This window comes from Protopterus annectens, chromosome 16.part0 (assembly GCF_019279795.1).
Source record: "Protopterus annectens isolate FY-2018-M chromosome 16.part0, PAN1.0, whole genome shotgun sequence".
Taxonomy (NCBI): domain Eukaryota; kingdom Metazoa; phylum Chordata; order Ceratodontiformes; family Protopteridae; genus Protopterus; species Protopterus annectens.
The window spans coordinates 604798795-604813705 of record NC_056750.1 but is presented as its reverse complement, the minus strand read 5'-3'; the positions used below and the strand labels follow the sequence as shown (position 1 = coordinate 604813705).

The window sequence follows — 14911 nt, the reverse complement described above, 5'->3', positions numbered from 1 at the left end:
ACAAGGACAAATGTCACCCCTAGTAAGAATTAAGGTGAGATAGGACAATGTCACATCATCTATCTTCCAGGCCTGCTTGCAAGGACCTGGGCCAGAAATTCTTTAGCTGTCAGTTTTGAAATTAGGCAAATGGATCTACTTGAGGAGATCCGCCACAATTGGATAAAATTCTGGAAGATCTCCTCATTCAATTCACACTAATGAAGGTCTGTGTCCTGGTCCTACTCAGCTTGTCTGCCACAATATTTTACTCTGATGGAATGTAAGAAGCTTGGAGGGTTAAACAGTGCTCAACTGTTAACTCCTGTTGAGGTTGACTGTAGCAGCTTAGGAAGTAAGATAGGGACTCTCTTGTTTATGTACCACAACACTGTGGTGTTACCTAGAATTACCTGAAGTGGCCCTGGAGATCATAGATAATGGAGAGAATTGTAAACATGAACAGCTCACATCTCTTTAATGTGATTTGCCCTGTCCTGTTTGTTCCAAAGACCTAGTTCTTCTACCCCTACAGACACTGCTCCCTACGAAACATTTGATGCATACACTGTTATAGATCATGCAGGGATATAGTCAGAGGAAAGGGGATAAAACAGATTCAAGGATATATGGTTTCTTCACCAAAGAATCAATTTTTCACAAAACCAAAATACAGGAATATGAAATGTTCGGAGGTGAATATGCTGGGAACATTCAGTTTTAGGAGCCTATGAATTTTCACATTTGTAATATGGAAAAGGAAATCATTAGAATGATAGAAGCTATGAACTCTAGAAAGAGGCGGCACTCTCTTGCAGAAACCAGAGTGTGAACAGAGAAGCTTAGGAGCACTTACAGACACAGGTCTACTTTTCTTGAGGAAAAGTGTGAATACCCTGCAGCATGCAATGGGCTATTACAGCCCTGGAGGAGTACATAACCCAAAAGGTAATGCACAGAACTGGTAGTGTAATCCAGACACAAAGAACATTATTAAACTTCTAAAATCTGTCACAATAGGAATGTGATAAGCATTTTTCAAAGTCTAGAGTTACCAAAAACTTACAGGAGGAATGAGAGGTAACTAGGTTTGTAAGGACAACATACAGGGTGAAATTGGACAGGAAAGGCTCACCCGTATTTAGAAAGAGTAAAATTCTTGATTCAAAAACCTTTTCCACACTGATCTGGAGGAACTGGGTTTAAGACTCCCAGAAAAAGCATTTGGTTAATGACTGGAGGAAACCGGAAACTCTTATTTGGAGGATGAGGGGGGGGGGTCCCTAGAAAGTATGGTTTTCCCACTGGTATATGTAACCCTCATGAGCAACTCTCAAAAGCCATTTGTCTGAAGTGTTCCAATGCCAAACAGATGGTGAAGAGTCAGGATCTGGGACATGTTTAATGCAGTGGCAGTGGTGAGCTACAATACTCGGTAGGTTATTGGACTGTCCCTTTTTCTAGAAGGTTACCTCCTTCTATTTGAACCTTCCTTTCATTATTTTATGTATGCTTGTTAGAAATCTATTGACACTACTTTGCTTTTTGTGAAACAAACCCGAATTTATAGCTAAGTTTTTGGCAAACTTAGAAAAGGACAGCTGAAAATCTGAATAACCCTGATTCGATTTACCTATTTCATGAAACTGTTGAATACTACAGTAGCAGAAAGACCAAACAAAACCTTTTTATCCAAAGGAAGAATTTAAAATTCTAGAATCAACCTAGCCAGGAAACGTGCGTGTGTGTACCCAAGTAATCCTCATGACAGCAGTAAAACTGCTGCTGTCCTGGACACAGAGTCAGCACAGTCATAAAAACACTTTACAGGATGTCTAGTTGGCTGAGACACACAGGCAATTGAAGAACTCAAAGACAGCTTACTTTTGGACAATGGAAATTTGGCAGTAATGTTCCTCATAACTTATGAGCCTGATAATTTAGGATTCTAAAGGATAAGGTGGCAGAAGACTAAATTCTCTTCCCAAATCTGCCAAAAGCTTTCCCATCCTTGTCAAAGGGATTAGCTTTAAGTGTTATATTACATCAAGGTTTGGCACAGAAATAGATGCAGGATCAGATCAGGGGTGAGAAAACGAGACAGAAACTTTATAAACTCTGTGTGCCTTTTTTAGGGGCTGCATGTAGACTATCATGTATATTGCAAGCAATATCAAAAACCCTCTAAACTTGGTAAAACAGGAAGAATATCAGCAAAAGTATTGTTCATAAGCAAACTACACAACGACACTCCTAAAAACACACTTGCTCCCAATAAAACACAGTAAAGCCCAGTAAAATAAGCACACATTTTCAACGAAAAGTGGTGTTTTAAAGAGACAGTGAAATTGAAAACAGATGGTAAACAGTTCGTCGGACCGGCCAGTCTTGTGGCATTTCCATAAGTCGCACATTTCCAATCAGAACATTTTCTCACAGAAATCACATTTTTCACAGAAAAATAACATTGTGCAAAGTTTTCCTCAGAGAGAACCTATCTGCACAGCAATAAATAACCCAGACTTTCTGTTAAACAGACTGTCCATCCCCTGAAGCCTGCAAAAGAAGTGCTCCGTTAGAAAGTACTGAAGCTTCTGGCGCCCACCCTGCTGACTTTCTTTACCTGGATCTCAAGCATCTAGCAGTTTGAGCACAGGTGAAGGGAGCCCAATGCTTTGTTAGATTAGCCAGCTGTTACATCCTATGCAGGATATAACCCAAATAGCTTAGGCTACTGAGGCAGTGATTTGTGAATGAACACGGACACTGGGTTAGAAAAAAAGTTTCTTTGGTATTCAAGAATGGGAGGGGGAAAATATTTGCTTAACACACTGCATCAATTTGCCTCTCTTCTCCAGCTTCCTAAGGACCTCGGTCAAAGAATTTCCAAACAGTAAATCCTTATCAAAAAGGGCACTTAAAAGCTCATCCTTCACATCTTCTGGGATGTTTTTTAGTCCCACACAGGCATTCCTATGCATAAATAGATCCAGAAGCAGCAGCTACCCTTTTTGAAGGCAAGATCCTGCCCGCTTAACCCAGCTGGCTTCTTTGAAAAAGTCATTAATGTACTAATGGAGGGCAAATCAGTATGCACTGAACCTTTTGACCTGGCAAAGGCAAATCAGTCTGGTTTGTGAAGCGAAGACTCTGCATGCTTAACCTAGTTAACTTCTCTGAGGCATTGCAGGGGAGAAAACAGGTACACAGTGTACCTTGAGCTGGCAAAGGCTTCAGTAACATTCCACACACACTGGCGTTATAGACCAACTAATCAAATTACATCTAAACCCTTATGAAACATACCCGACAGCAAACTTTTGCATATATAGAACCCAATAAAATAGCAAAGGAGGAAGTGTCCCTCCAAAAGGTTCATCAGTGGGGTCTTTCATGGCTCAGTACTGGGACCACTTGTGTTTGGCATTTTATTTCTCTGATTTCAAAGTTATGTCATGGGTCTTTCGCTAACCTGGAAAGCAAATGATTGCAAACTTGGAGCTATCAATTCTCCAGAGGACTCCCAGGTCCCAGAGAGAAAAAAAGACTAACATGTACAAAAAAGAAGTTATGTACCCACCACAACGTTCCACCTGTGTTGTTGATTTTCATTCTTCAACTATTGGGTTCGGATCCAATCCTTAGATCAGACTTTGGCATTATTTTCAGCTTGTCACCACTAAAACCCTTGAGCTCCTCCATTATCCACAATGCTCTATCCTCCAACATATCTCAGATCTTGTTTGCTGGCTAAAAATATAAAGGGAAATATTAGCAACATATTAACACAAATCCGTATCTGGAGCTTATCATAAGGAACAGTGGTTCCCTTATAAGGTTTCATTGTTCCAGAACTCATTACTTCAAAGGTAGGGGGTGGTGGGAGGGAAGTTGAGGAAGAATGAAAATGGACAATACAGATGTACGGTGACTATGTACATTCTTTATCTAATGATGTTAATTTTCATTCATTCCTCAACAATTGGGACACAGTCTTCATCTACCTGAAATCCTGGGAGGACTTTAAGGCAGGATATACTAGAGCACATTTTAGCAGAAGGCTGCTCTTCCCTACGAGACCATATCTAATTTGTAATGAGTAATAAAGGTATGAGGATTAGCCCAAGTAGCAGCTGCAAATATAGCGTCCAAGGATGCTCTAGAAAGAAATACCAAAGATGCTGCAGTGGACCTGGTTGAATATTTGTTATAGACAAATGATATACAAATTCACAATCTAGCTAAGGTTAACTTTGCGACTGGCTTGCCCAATTTTGAAATCCACAAATGAAACAAGCAATTGGTCTGTTTTTCTAAAATGTTTTGTTTTATGCAAGTAAAATTGCAACTGTCTGTGAGCGCCCAGTAAGTGCAACATATATTCACCTTTGTTTGGTTTAGGTTTGATTTTTGACACCACCTTATGAAAGAAGGTAGGACTGAATCGTAAAGCCACCCTATCCGTATGAAATACTAAGGAGGTTTAAAAGACAGTGTTTGAGTTTCTGAAAGTTTTCTAGCAGAAGTGATGGCTACCAAAAATATAGATTTCCAGGTCAAAAACTTTAACTCTCATTTAGCTGCTGGTTGGAAAGGTGATCGAATTAATGACCATAATACCAAATTTATATCCCACGGTGGGGATGGATCATTATAAGAGGGGGGGGGGTCTAAGAAGAGGGGTACCTCTCAAAAAGGCTTCACAAAGTTTAGATGAAGTCAAGGAAAAGTTTTCAATCCAAACATGAAAATTAGAAATAGCAGCTAGTTGTACTCAGAGTTGAGGAACTGGCTTCTTCTTTGAAAATCACTGGCAAGAATTTAAGGACACTACGTACTGGTGCTGTAAAGGGGCCAATATTTTTCTGTTGGGCCCCAAAAAAAATCTCTACCATTTACTTCTGTAAAGTTTCCTTGTAACAGCTTTATGGGAGGACAAAAGTATATGATGAGAAGGGAAGCACAGGGTATGCTGTCTGGCTATCAATGGAAGTGGAGAAATCATGTAGTCAAATCTTAGATGCGAGACATCCAAGTGAATCATGCCCGTTGGATGAGACAGAAGGTCAGGAATTGGATCCAGATTCCATGGAGGGTAGATTAGATGAGGCCAAAGGAAGGAGAACCAAATTTTTCAAGGCCAGTAAGGCACAATGAGAATGGCTTGCTCTTTAAATGGGATGCTTAATGCAAAAATTTGGGGATTAAGGGATTTGGGGGACAAGGGTATAGGAGACCGGGGGCCCAATTATGCAGGACAGCATCTCTCAGTGATTCCCCTGGTGGGGGGATTAAGGAAATGAACTTGCTCCACTTTAGAGTTTAGAGGAGACACAAATAGGTCACAGCATGGCTGGATCCATTGGTGAAAAATCATTACGGACATATTCTTGTTAAGAGACCACTTGTGAGGTAGTAGAATGGGCCTGCTCAACTTGTCCATTATGAAGTTGAATTTGCACAGAATATGCATTGCTATCAGAATAATTGGTTGGATGAGATCGCCCACTGCCAAACAGAGCTTTACGACATAAGGGGTAAGATCTTGTTCCTCCTTGTTTGTTGATGTACCAAACCACCGACATATTGTCTGTCTGAATTGCAACTGTGCCAGAAGGGAGTGCGTCTTGGAAGGCCTTCAATGCCAATAGCACTGCTCTCATTTCCAGGACACTGATATGCAAAATTGACCTCTTCGGGTGACCATGTACCTTCAACTGTACTTATCAGAAAGTGCCCCTCCCCACCCAATCTAGGATGCATCTGTGGTCACTAAGGCCTTACACTGAGGAAGAATGAAGGTACTGCCTTGTAGAATTTGATCTGAATGGATCCACCACCATAGGTATCTTTTGCATGCTTTAGTAATTCTTATCTAAACGGACATGTACTGATTAAAAATGGACCACTGAAGAATCCTCATAGGAAATCTTGCTAGTGGAACAAGAATTATAGCTGCAGACATTGACCAAGGCCTGTAGGATTAAACTGGGCTGAGATTGCAGAGCTGTGAATTATTTTCCTGACCTGGAATCTGAAAGTCTACTCTTGACAGAAGAGAAGCCATCATGGATACTGTGTTGGAAGCAAGTCTGGAGTACCTAGTCTCGAGCTCTTAAATCAGCAGATGCCTGGTTGGGGCGGTAATGAGCTAGTCGTCCAAGTATGGTAACACTTGGAATCCCTGCATTATCAAGTGAGCTGCTACTGCAGTTGGTGGACACCCTAGGGACTGTGGTGAGGCCAATGGTCAGTGTTCTAAACTGATAATGGCTGGCTCCTAGACAGAAACTTAAGTGCCTTCTGTACTGTCTGCTCATTTTTGTGTTATAGACCTTTAGGATGTGTACTATCGAGCACATCCAGTCATCCTTGCACAAAAAGGGCAGTGAACCATGACCATATGTAACTTGGTGTGCTGAACAGATTTGTTCAGAACTGCTGGGATCCAAATTAGGTCTCCAGTCCCCTGTTTTCTTTGGCACTAAAGAATTTTGAGTAAGTTCTGAATTCTATCTGGTCTGGTGGGACATCTTGGATGTATTTTTCTAGCAGCTTTTGTATTTCTTCTGCTGCTGCTTTCCACTGACTGGGTAGAACATCAGGAAATTTGCATACAGGAGGAGGTGGCAGGGAAAAGGGAATTGTACAACCTCTGGAAGCAATCCTCTGTACCCATGTATATTTTGTAATGTCTAACCAGGCTCTCTGCTGCAGGAATAAATGACCCCGATAACCTCCAGAGGTAGACAATCAGGCCTCCTTTCAGTAGCGCTGGTAGGGTCTGTACGAGAAAGAATCTCTGGACCTCTGGTTCTGCAGGCATCCTCTGTTGCGTGGGCAGCCTCTCTATTTGAATTCCCCCCTGCCCCTGGGGATACCATCTCTACAGGGATCTTGGAAAGGACAACTGGACTTCCTGAACCACATTTTCTGACCTCCACATTGATTCCTGGAAAAAGTCCACTGAGGAGTCAAAAAACATACTCCAACTGCAGAGAAGGTCTTTCCATCCTGCTTGCACCTGGAGCGTGTGTCTTTACCTTTATGGCTGAACACAGGGCTTCTGTCAAAAGGAGCATCGAAGAAAGAGGACTTGAAGGGCTCTGTAAAGTGACATAATCCCAGCTAGGCATGCTTCCTAACAGAAATGCCTGAACCCACTGCCCTTAAAAGTACCTTCAGCCATATGGGAGATTATCCTCGGACGAGTTGGTGGTAATCGATTGAAGGGTAACCAACTGCAAGGCCACAGAAGACTGAGCCTCAGCAGTACTGGTCCCAGAGATGGAATTTGTAAGTTCGTTAGATTCCTCTGTAATTTTGTGAAGTGTGCCAAATAATTCAGCGATCTGAGTGCAAAGGTTGCCAATGCATACATGTTTCCCAAATCTGCCCAATGCCCCAGACTCCCTGTTAGGATGGACAGAAGAACTCTGCTCCGCAAGTTCTTTCTCGGTGGCTGCTGCCATGACTGTGGCATCTAAGAGTACTCCCTTATTACAAAATTCCTTTCCTGCAAGTGTTACCAAAATCTAATCTAGTCTTTTGGGGACTTGCTCAACTGTCTGGCTCCTTCCATGCCTGCCTAGAGATCAAATAAATTAGCTCGTCAGTGGGCAGTCATCCAGGAGTCAGACCGTAAGGCCCCCAGGAATACAGATTCTTCTTTGGAAAAGTTATTGGTAGACCAACCACCTCTCTGCTTAAGGATCTCTAGGATGTCTCCAAATGAGACATCTTCAGGTGGAGATCTTGGGGGCCCCTCCCCATCACTGAAATCTGTATCTTCAGTGACTGACTCCTGAGGGGAGTCCAAGTGCCTCCTCTTGGACTTCCTCTTCCTAGGGACTTCTTTGGTGGGGTGTTCCAGAAAAGTGTGTGTGTGTGTGTGTGTGTGTTTTGGCTTTTCCCAAATAATAATACCCTGCTGGGTAGCCTGGAGACTTTGGGCTAGATGCCCCCTGTGAAGGGGAATGATGGAGCTCAAGCACAGAGACATATGGGATCCAGAGAGGACAGCCGAGCAGGGAGGAACGCTCCAACCTTCAGAAGCACAGAACACACTCTCCACCACCTCAAAAAAAAAAACTCTCCAGGCAGAAGGAAGACGACAGAATCCAGAAGCCAAACTTCCTACCCATAGTCTCCCCCTGCCCCAAAGGCAATCCACCTGAGGCAGAGGTCAGCCAGCTATTTAATGTCGAAGCTCCTAGGGGGAGAGATGGCTCCAACACCTTCTGAGTAGTCTAATGCCTCAGATATGATAGGGACACTTCGGCTCAGAGAGTCATTAAGCACTGAAGCACTCAGTCTGCATACTCAGAGAAAGCCTTGGAGCATAAGATACTACGATCTTCAGAGCTGAACCAGACAGTCCTGGGAGACCCGGATTCAAGGGTTCCAAAATGACAAGTCACATCAGAGAAGATGCCGAGATTATAGGTGTAATACTAGTACAGGCTTCCTGACCTGAGGGGGTAGGAGCCAGAAGAATTCCCATATGAATCTGCACCAAAAGAAGCTTCCTCACCACTCTGTACACATAAAGCTCAGTCAGGCTTCTGGAAGAAAGAGATGATGCCACTGAGGGAGATCAGCAGCACCTGCGGGATTCCAAAGAAGGATATGGTACCCAAAAGGGTATGGGATCTATAGTGGGAGAGTAATGAGTCTGAGGTAATGACTTTGGATCCGAAATGATAGGATTCGAGGAAGTCTATCTGCTTTCAGACGCTGGCTTCAGGGAAGGAGCAGGCATTGATTTGACTCCTGAAGGTTCCATCATCTGATCTGAGGATGGGGTTGATGCTCCAGACGGACCTAAATGTTTACCAGAAATCTCCATTTCCCTAGGTTTGGGGTTGAGCCTCCGAGGAGGAGGAAGGTAGCAAACCTTTTAAAATTAGTTTTTTCTTGTCCGCGATGGCCCAAGGATTAAAGGATTTGCAAATTTTACAGTCTATGTGAAGGTGTTCTGAGCCAAGGCAATAGACATAGAAGGCTTGAGAGTAAAAAGGGAAATTTGTGACCCCACTTCTGACATTTTTTAAATGCGGACAGCTTTTCAGACATTAACAGCAGAAACGTACATATATATATATATATATATATATATATATATATATGTTTAGTCAAAGAAGGAAAGCGATACAAACACTGGTATCAAAAATACACACTGCGTGTATAAAAGGAGAGGAGAAAAGTTTACCAACAATGGCAATAAGGAATACACAAATGTGTAAGAAAGAGGATTTAAAGCAGATACTATAATAAAAGTAATATTATAAAATAAAATAAAGATATACAAAGAGTAAATACAGTAAAATTAGAGGTATTTTCCAAAATAACAAAACTAAGCTCTAGAGCTCACAGTGACCACATCCAAATGTGAAAGGGGCAAACGAGACCTGCGGTATGTTAGGGGACAGAGCGTTACGGCTAAGAGAGGAGGTCCAGAATTTGTTAGTGGCCACGACCTGAAAATAACTACAGACTCTGATCCGAACCCAATTCTTGGTGAATGGATGAAAATTGACACCATCAGATCAAATAGTACCAAGATCATGATCTAAAGCTAAATGCTACACAAATATAGTACAGAGACTTTTGGAAAATATGAGCACTCATGCACCTACCGCCCAAAATTTGACGAACAAAGATCTCTCCCTTCGACTACTATATTCTTCAGATTTCCCCTTCATATTAAATAAAACATCTCCATAATGGTCTTCACCACAACCTAAATGAATGGCTGGGTAACAGTAAACGCACCCTAGGTCTGGTCCCAGCCCCACAATCCCTTATGGAATTAAGTACCAAGTAGCAGAAACTTTAGAGGCATGATGTCAAATGACCTACGTGATCTATTAAACTATAAACGTATAAAAAAAATATATCCCAAATACAACCTCTTGAGCTATAAGATAAGCCAACAATGTACCACAAATGTTAAAACATGTAACAATAAATATTAATACATAACCTGTTGTAGCTATTACTAACGCTGTTAAAAGCCTAGAACAGAACTTAATAAAATAAATATCACTTGTTCATTATATACTCCAGATATACATTTTGCAGGGAAAAAAATGGCATATAGAGCACAGCAATGCTCATTAATAAGCAGTAGTCAAGGAGTTCCAAAACAGTCCATTGCCTAGGGAATTTAGTCACCTCCAAGACTTAAAACACTGGTGCATTAGAGGACATGGGCATACCCAGCCAGCAATGTAAAAATTGTGCCATCCAGGAACAGCAGATTAAATTCTAAGTAACAGCCTACATCACAAGCTGAACTTTTCAATAAGCAGTTGAAACTAGTGGTCATCAACATTGCACAAAAATTCTTGACTGCTCAAAAATGTCAGTTACAAGAACCATGCTGACTCAACAGATAACTATAAACTTGACATCAAACATGCAGTCACCCAGACTATACCCATAAAAACCCTGGTACTAAAAAGCTCACCCAAGTGCGACATCCACACTAAACATCACCCCAACATGGGAAGACCATAGCACAAGTGTTACAATGACAATGGTTGTAGGAGAACAAAAAAAAAACCCTCCTAGCAACAACATGAAATATAAGAGTGCCCCAAACTAATTTGAGCACTTTTAATATAAAAACCAACAGGTTAATAAAATGTAGACACACAGACACACTAGAGTCAGTCTGAATCTGAAAGCCTAAAAGGCAAGATAAGATAAAAATATGAACATGGCTGCCCACCTGCAGCTATTCACTGGCACAGTAGGAAACAGAAATGGACAGATAGGCATGTACACTTTTATACATGTCAGTGACCGCATCTTAAAAGCTAAGCCGCTCTTCCTTCTCCAAGTTCCCCTCCAAGTGAATTTGCAGCACAGCTTCTCATACAACCATGACTACATGAAAAAGGATGCACAATGAAAATGGTACCTGGTACTGTTGGGACTTTTGTTTTGGGAATACTTGGCAGTGGTACAGGCTCATCTTCAACTTTCAGAAGATCTCTCTCCAGTTCTTCCTGTTCCATCTCTTCCAGCTCAGCCAACAACTCATCCTTCAAAATGACGAAGAAAGGACTTAGTAAAGGAAAACCATAACAACCAATACAGAACTGCTACTAAGAAAATATTTTATGGAATGTACAGTTGTATGAAGCACTCACCAAAACAGTAAATTTTCATACATCTCAAATGCATATTGATACATAATGATTCATGTTAATTAGTGAAGATAAATACCTGACAATCATAATCCCACTGACCAGAACCAAAACAATTAGCCTTTTTCTTTTATGTGCTGAACTCCAAGAATAAAAAGAAAAACAGCAAAACAACTTCCTGAAACACCTTCAAAACATACAGTCCACAAAAAAGTGTATCCACTAAGGAATGAAGTAATGGATTTCTTTAACAAAAATGAGCGATGACAATTTGTCAGCCTACGAGGGTATGATCACACCACATTGTTTCACTGGGGATGGCCTGCTCTTGGATTTCTATTACTGGCAAAGACATTGTCCACTTCTATAGTGCCTTTTTTAAGCAATGCCAACCTGATAAACCTACCAACATAACAAAACAAGAAAAGGAAAACATGAAGGTGTTACTGATCAATACTAGGAGCCTACGCAAGAAACTCTACTCCCTACAAGGCTCTCACTCTGGAGGACAATGATATCTTTGTAGTGACTTGCACATGGTTTAAATGGCAGACAGTATTCCGGCTGTGCAGGGCTACAATGCCTTCCATGTGTTCAGCCCAGCTACTGTGCAAGGAGAGGTGGGGGGGGGAGTAGAAGGGTCTCAATCTACATCAAGAAGAGACTCAAATTAAGGCTGGTAAAGCAGCATGATGCACTAGAGATTTTTTCATGTCCAAATAACCATCAAAAAGGTCCCATACTATATAGGTCAGCTAGCTATAGAACTCTCTATATGACACACAAAAAGGCACATGCCTATCTACAGGAACTAGAATCACACTGAATTAAACTCAGAACCATTTTCCAAGGTGATTTAAACTATCCAAGTATAAACTGGGAAGCCTACACCAAAAATAGTGTACAAACACACATATTCCTGGACTTGTACAATACAAATGCCTTGGAACAATTAAGAGTACCCACTAGGGAGACTAGCATCTTGAATCCTGTCCTTATTAATATGGGAGCATCTTTGCATTTGTCTCTTTCATAACTTCATCAGTTGTTAGGTCTGACCATAATACAATCTCCTTCAAAATAAAACTGAGACCGCAGATCCCTTCCACCAAGATACCTTTAGAAATTTCTTTAAGACAAACTACCTTGCTCCTAAATGAGACATTAGCAAGCTTCAATTCCCAGCCAAATCCAGTTAACTGTACTGATTATGCAGAAATGTAAACCACCACCCTATATAAGCATGTAAATAGCTGTAGAGATGCAGCTGTATTCTGAGCAAATCCCAGAAACAAATACATATGGTGGTGTCACAGTATCAACAAGCTTTATAATAAAAGGAAAAGAATTTTGACCAACAGTAAGAGCAATTCCCATAATGTTTATTTCAGTGACAAGGACTGTAACAAAAGACTCAGGAGCTTAATAAAATCCACCAAAGCCAGGTTTGAGGCTAAAATGGCTACCAAATACAATCTGTTATGTTCATAATGTCAAAAGCACAAAGCAGGAAATGTGCCAAGCTCAATGGGAACTTGCACCAAGGCCGAAGATACAGAAAACCTACTGGCTAATAAATTTGGCTATAATGTTAAGCCCTCTCTCCCCTCAGTCCGATCCTCAAGATATAAATGAAAAGTACAGTTGAGTCTCACTTACCATAAATGTAGATGTTCAAGTAGATCAATGTTGCAGTACTAATCCTACCTTCAGGTCCTTTTAAAGTTCAGAAAAGCAGTTTGATGCCCGAAGACAGCACAACCTCCCCAACTATCTGGTGGTGGCTATGAATGCAACAGAGAAGGAACATAAGTATAGCTGAGATGAGCCAAAGAAATGTAGAAGAGAGGAGTGGTCCCTACATAGCTGAGGGGGTAGCAGGGTGGGAAAATGTACTGCAACAGTGACCTACTCAAACATCTATAATTATGGTAAGTGGGACAAAGTACTAATCCTTGGGAAGACTCCCAAAGCTACTCTGCAGGTGGAGGAGATTACTGTAGGATTAGAAAATATTTTCTAGAATGGCAGAAGTGAATCAAGCCTTTTCCCTGGAGACCTGTCCTGTTTAGTAAAGGTACGCACAGAGTTCCAAATGGCTGCCTCTAGGAAGGTTGGAGTGGGAGCCCCTTTCAGAAAAGCAGTAGTTGTAGCCTCATGTCTGGTGGAATGGGCTCTAATATGGCCAAGAGGTGGCTTTCCATGGTGTGTGTAACAGAACCGGATGCAGTTTGCAACCCATTTAGTGATGGTTTGTGTTCAGATAAGCTTGCCCTTATACCCCTCTGTGGCGGATACCAACAACTGGTATGCCCTGTCCATACTCTGTTCTGTCCAGGTAGTATCAGATCTGTTTGTGGACATACGGTGGGTTGATGATTCCACTTTGTTCTGTGGGTTTGGGAAGTGAAGTGGCAAATGAATATCCTGGTTAAAAAGTGGAGTTCTGAATACCCCCCCCGTGCATGAAAGAAGGATTTGTTCAGAGGGTTACCCTGTCCTTGTTTGAAACAGTCAAGGAGTCTACACACGCAAGTTGGCAGTTCATAGACTCTTCTACCCGAAGCAACAGCTATAAGGAAGGTGGTTGTCCAGGCAAGCATCTTGACAGGAGCAGTAGCAGCTGGTTCAGAGGGTGGCAGGTTAGTTTTTCCAAAACATAGTTTAGGTTCCATGTTGGAAGGAGGTTACCTCTGGGAGGTGTCAAATGAATCACCCCTTTTAGAAACAGTTTCATGTGAGGGTCAGAGAACAGTGGTAGAGTAATCTGCAAGCAGACTGGGACAACAGAGGCATGGACTTCCATGCTGAAATAAGATAGGCCCTGTTCAAATAGGTGTGAAAGGTAAAGCAGTAATGAATTGTCTGCTTGAGCTGAGATGGTATGTTGCCCATGACACCAAGTGGGAAAATCTCTCATTTTGCCATGTATGATTTTCTGGTGTAAGGTTTTCTTGTCTCATTTAGAACAGACAACACATCATTTGGGTTAGGCAGTCAGGTGGGTGTAATGACCCAATACTCCAGGCAGCTAGACAGAACAATGTGAGGATGGGGTGAAATACCAATTCCCCGACTTGGCTGAGAAGGACCGTCTGTTCGGAGCATGCAAAACCTCCCCTCACTAAGGGAGAGTAGAGAAAAATAAAGTCTGGGCCAGAAGGGGGCTATCAATATCATTGTTGGGCATGACAGTCCTGATCTTTCAAAGTACCATCAGAATTAAGGGTAATGGGGTAAAGGTGTACAGGAACTGGTGGGCCCATGTGAAGGAGAAGACATTTATCTTCCAGCTTCCCTCCTGTTGTGTTCTGCAGTAGAACGTCAGAAGTTTTTTTGTTGTGGATACAGGTAAAAAGGTCTATACAGGATTCTCCACAGAGTAGTGAGATCCAGAGATACCCCTCTTTTCCAACATCCATTTACTTCAGTCTAGTAAGTCCCACCTCAGGAAGACTGCAAAGAGATTGCTGTGGCCTGGGATGTACCATGCTATGAGACTGATCCCAAAATCTTAGGCTAACATCCAGATCTTCAACTAAAACAGCAATCCAACCTAAGCATAAAGACATGGCAGACTGAAAATATAAAATAAAGATGTTTAATAAATGATAAAAATAAAAATTAGCACTTTCACACCAGAGGGGGTTTCTTCAGACCCAACACAAGAACAAACACAGAAATCTTATGTAATAAAACCAATTATGCATCAACCAATAAAAAACACACTCTCATTAATCAATCAAGTGCTAGGCAACCTAACAGCTATTATGTAA

The 14911-nt window shown here is 41.6% G+C and overlaps 1 protein-coding gene across 1 annotated transcript in view; it reads right to left on the bottom strand.

Moving 5' to 3' along the window:
- The window catches only part of LOC122790936 (charged multivesicular body protein 4b-like), a 410904-nt gene that overhangs the window by 52195 nt on the left and 343798 nt on the right, over positions 1–14911 (bottom strand). Inside the window, exon 5 of the mRNA XM_044058640.1 lies at positions 10907–11030. Within this exon, the coding sequence (XP_043914575.1) occupies positions 10907–11030 (124 nt within the window). The remainder of the gene's footprint in view (positions 1–10906; positions 11031–14911) is intronic.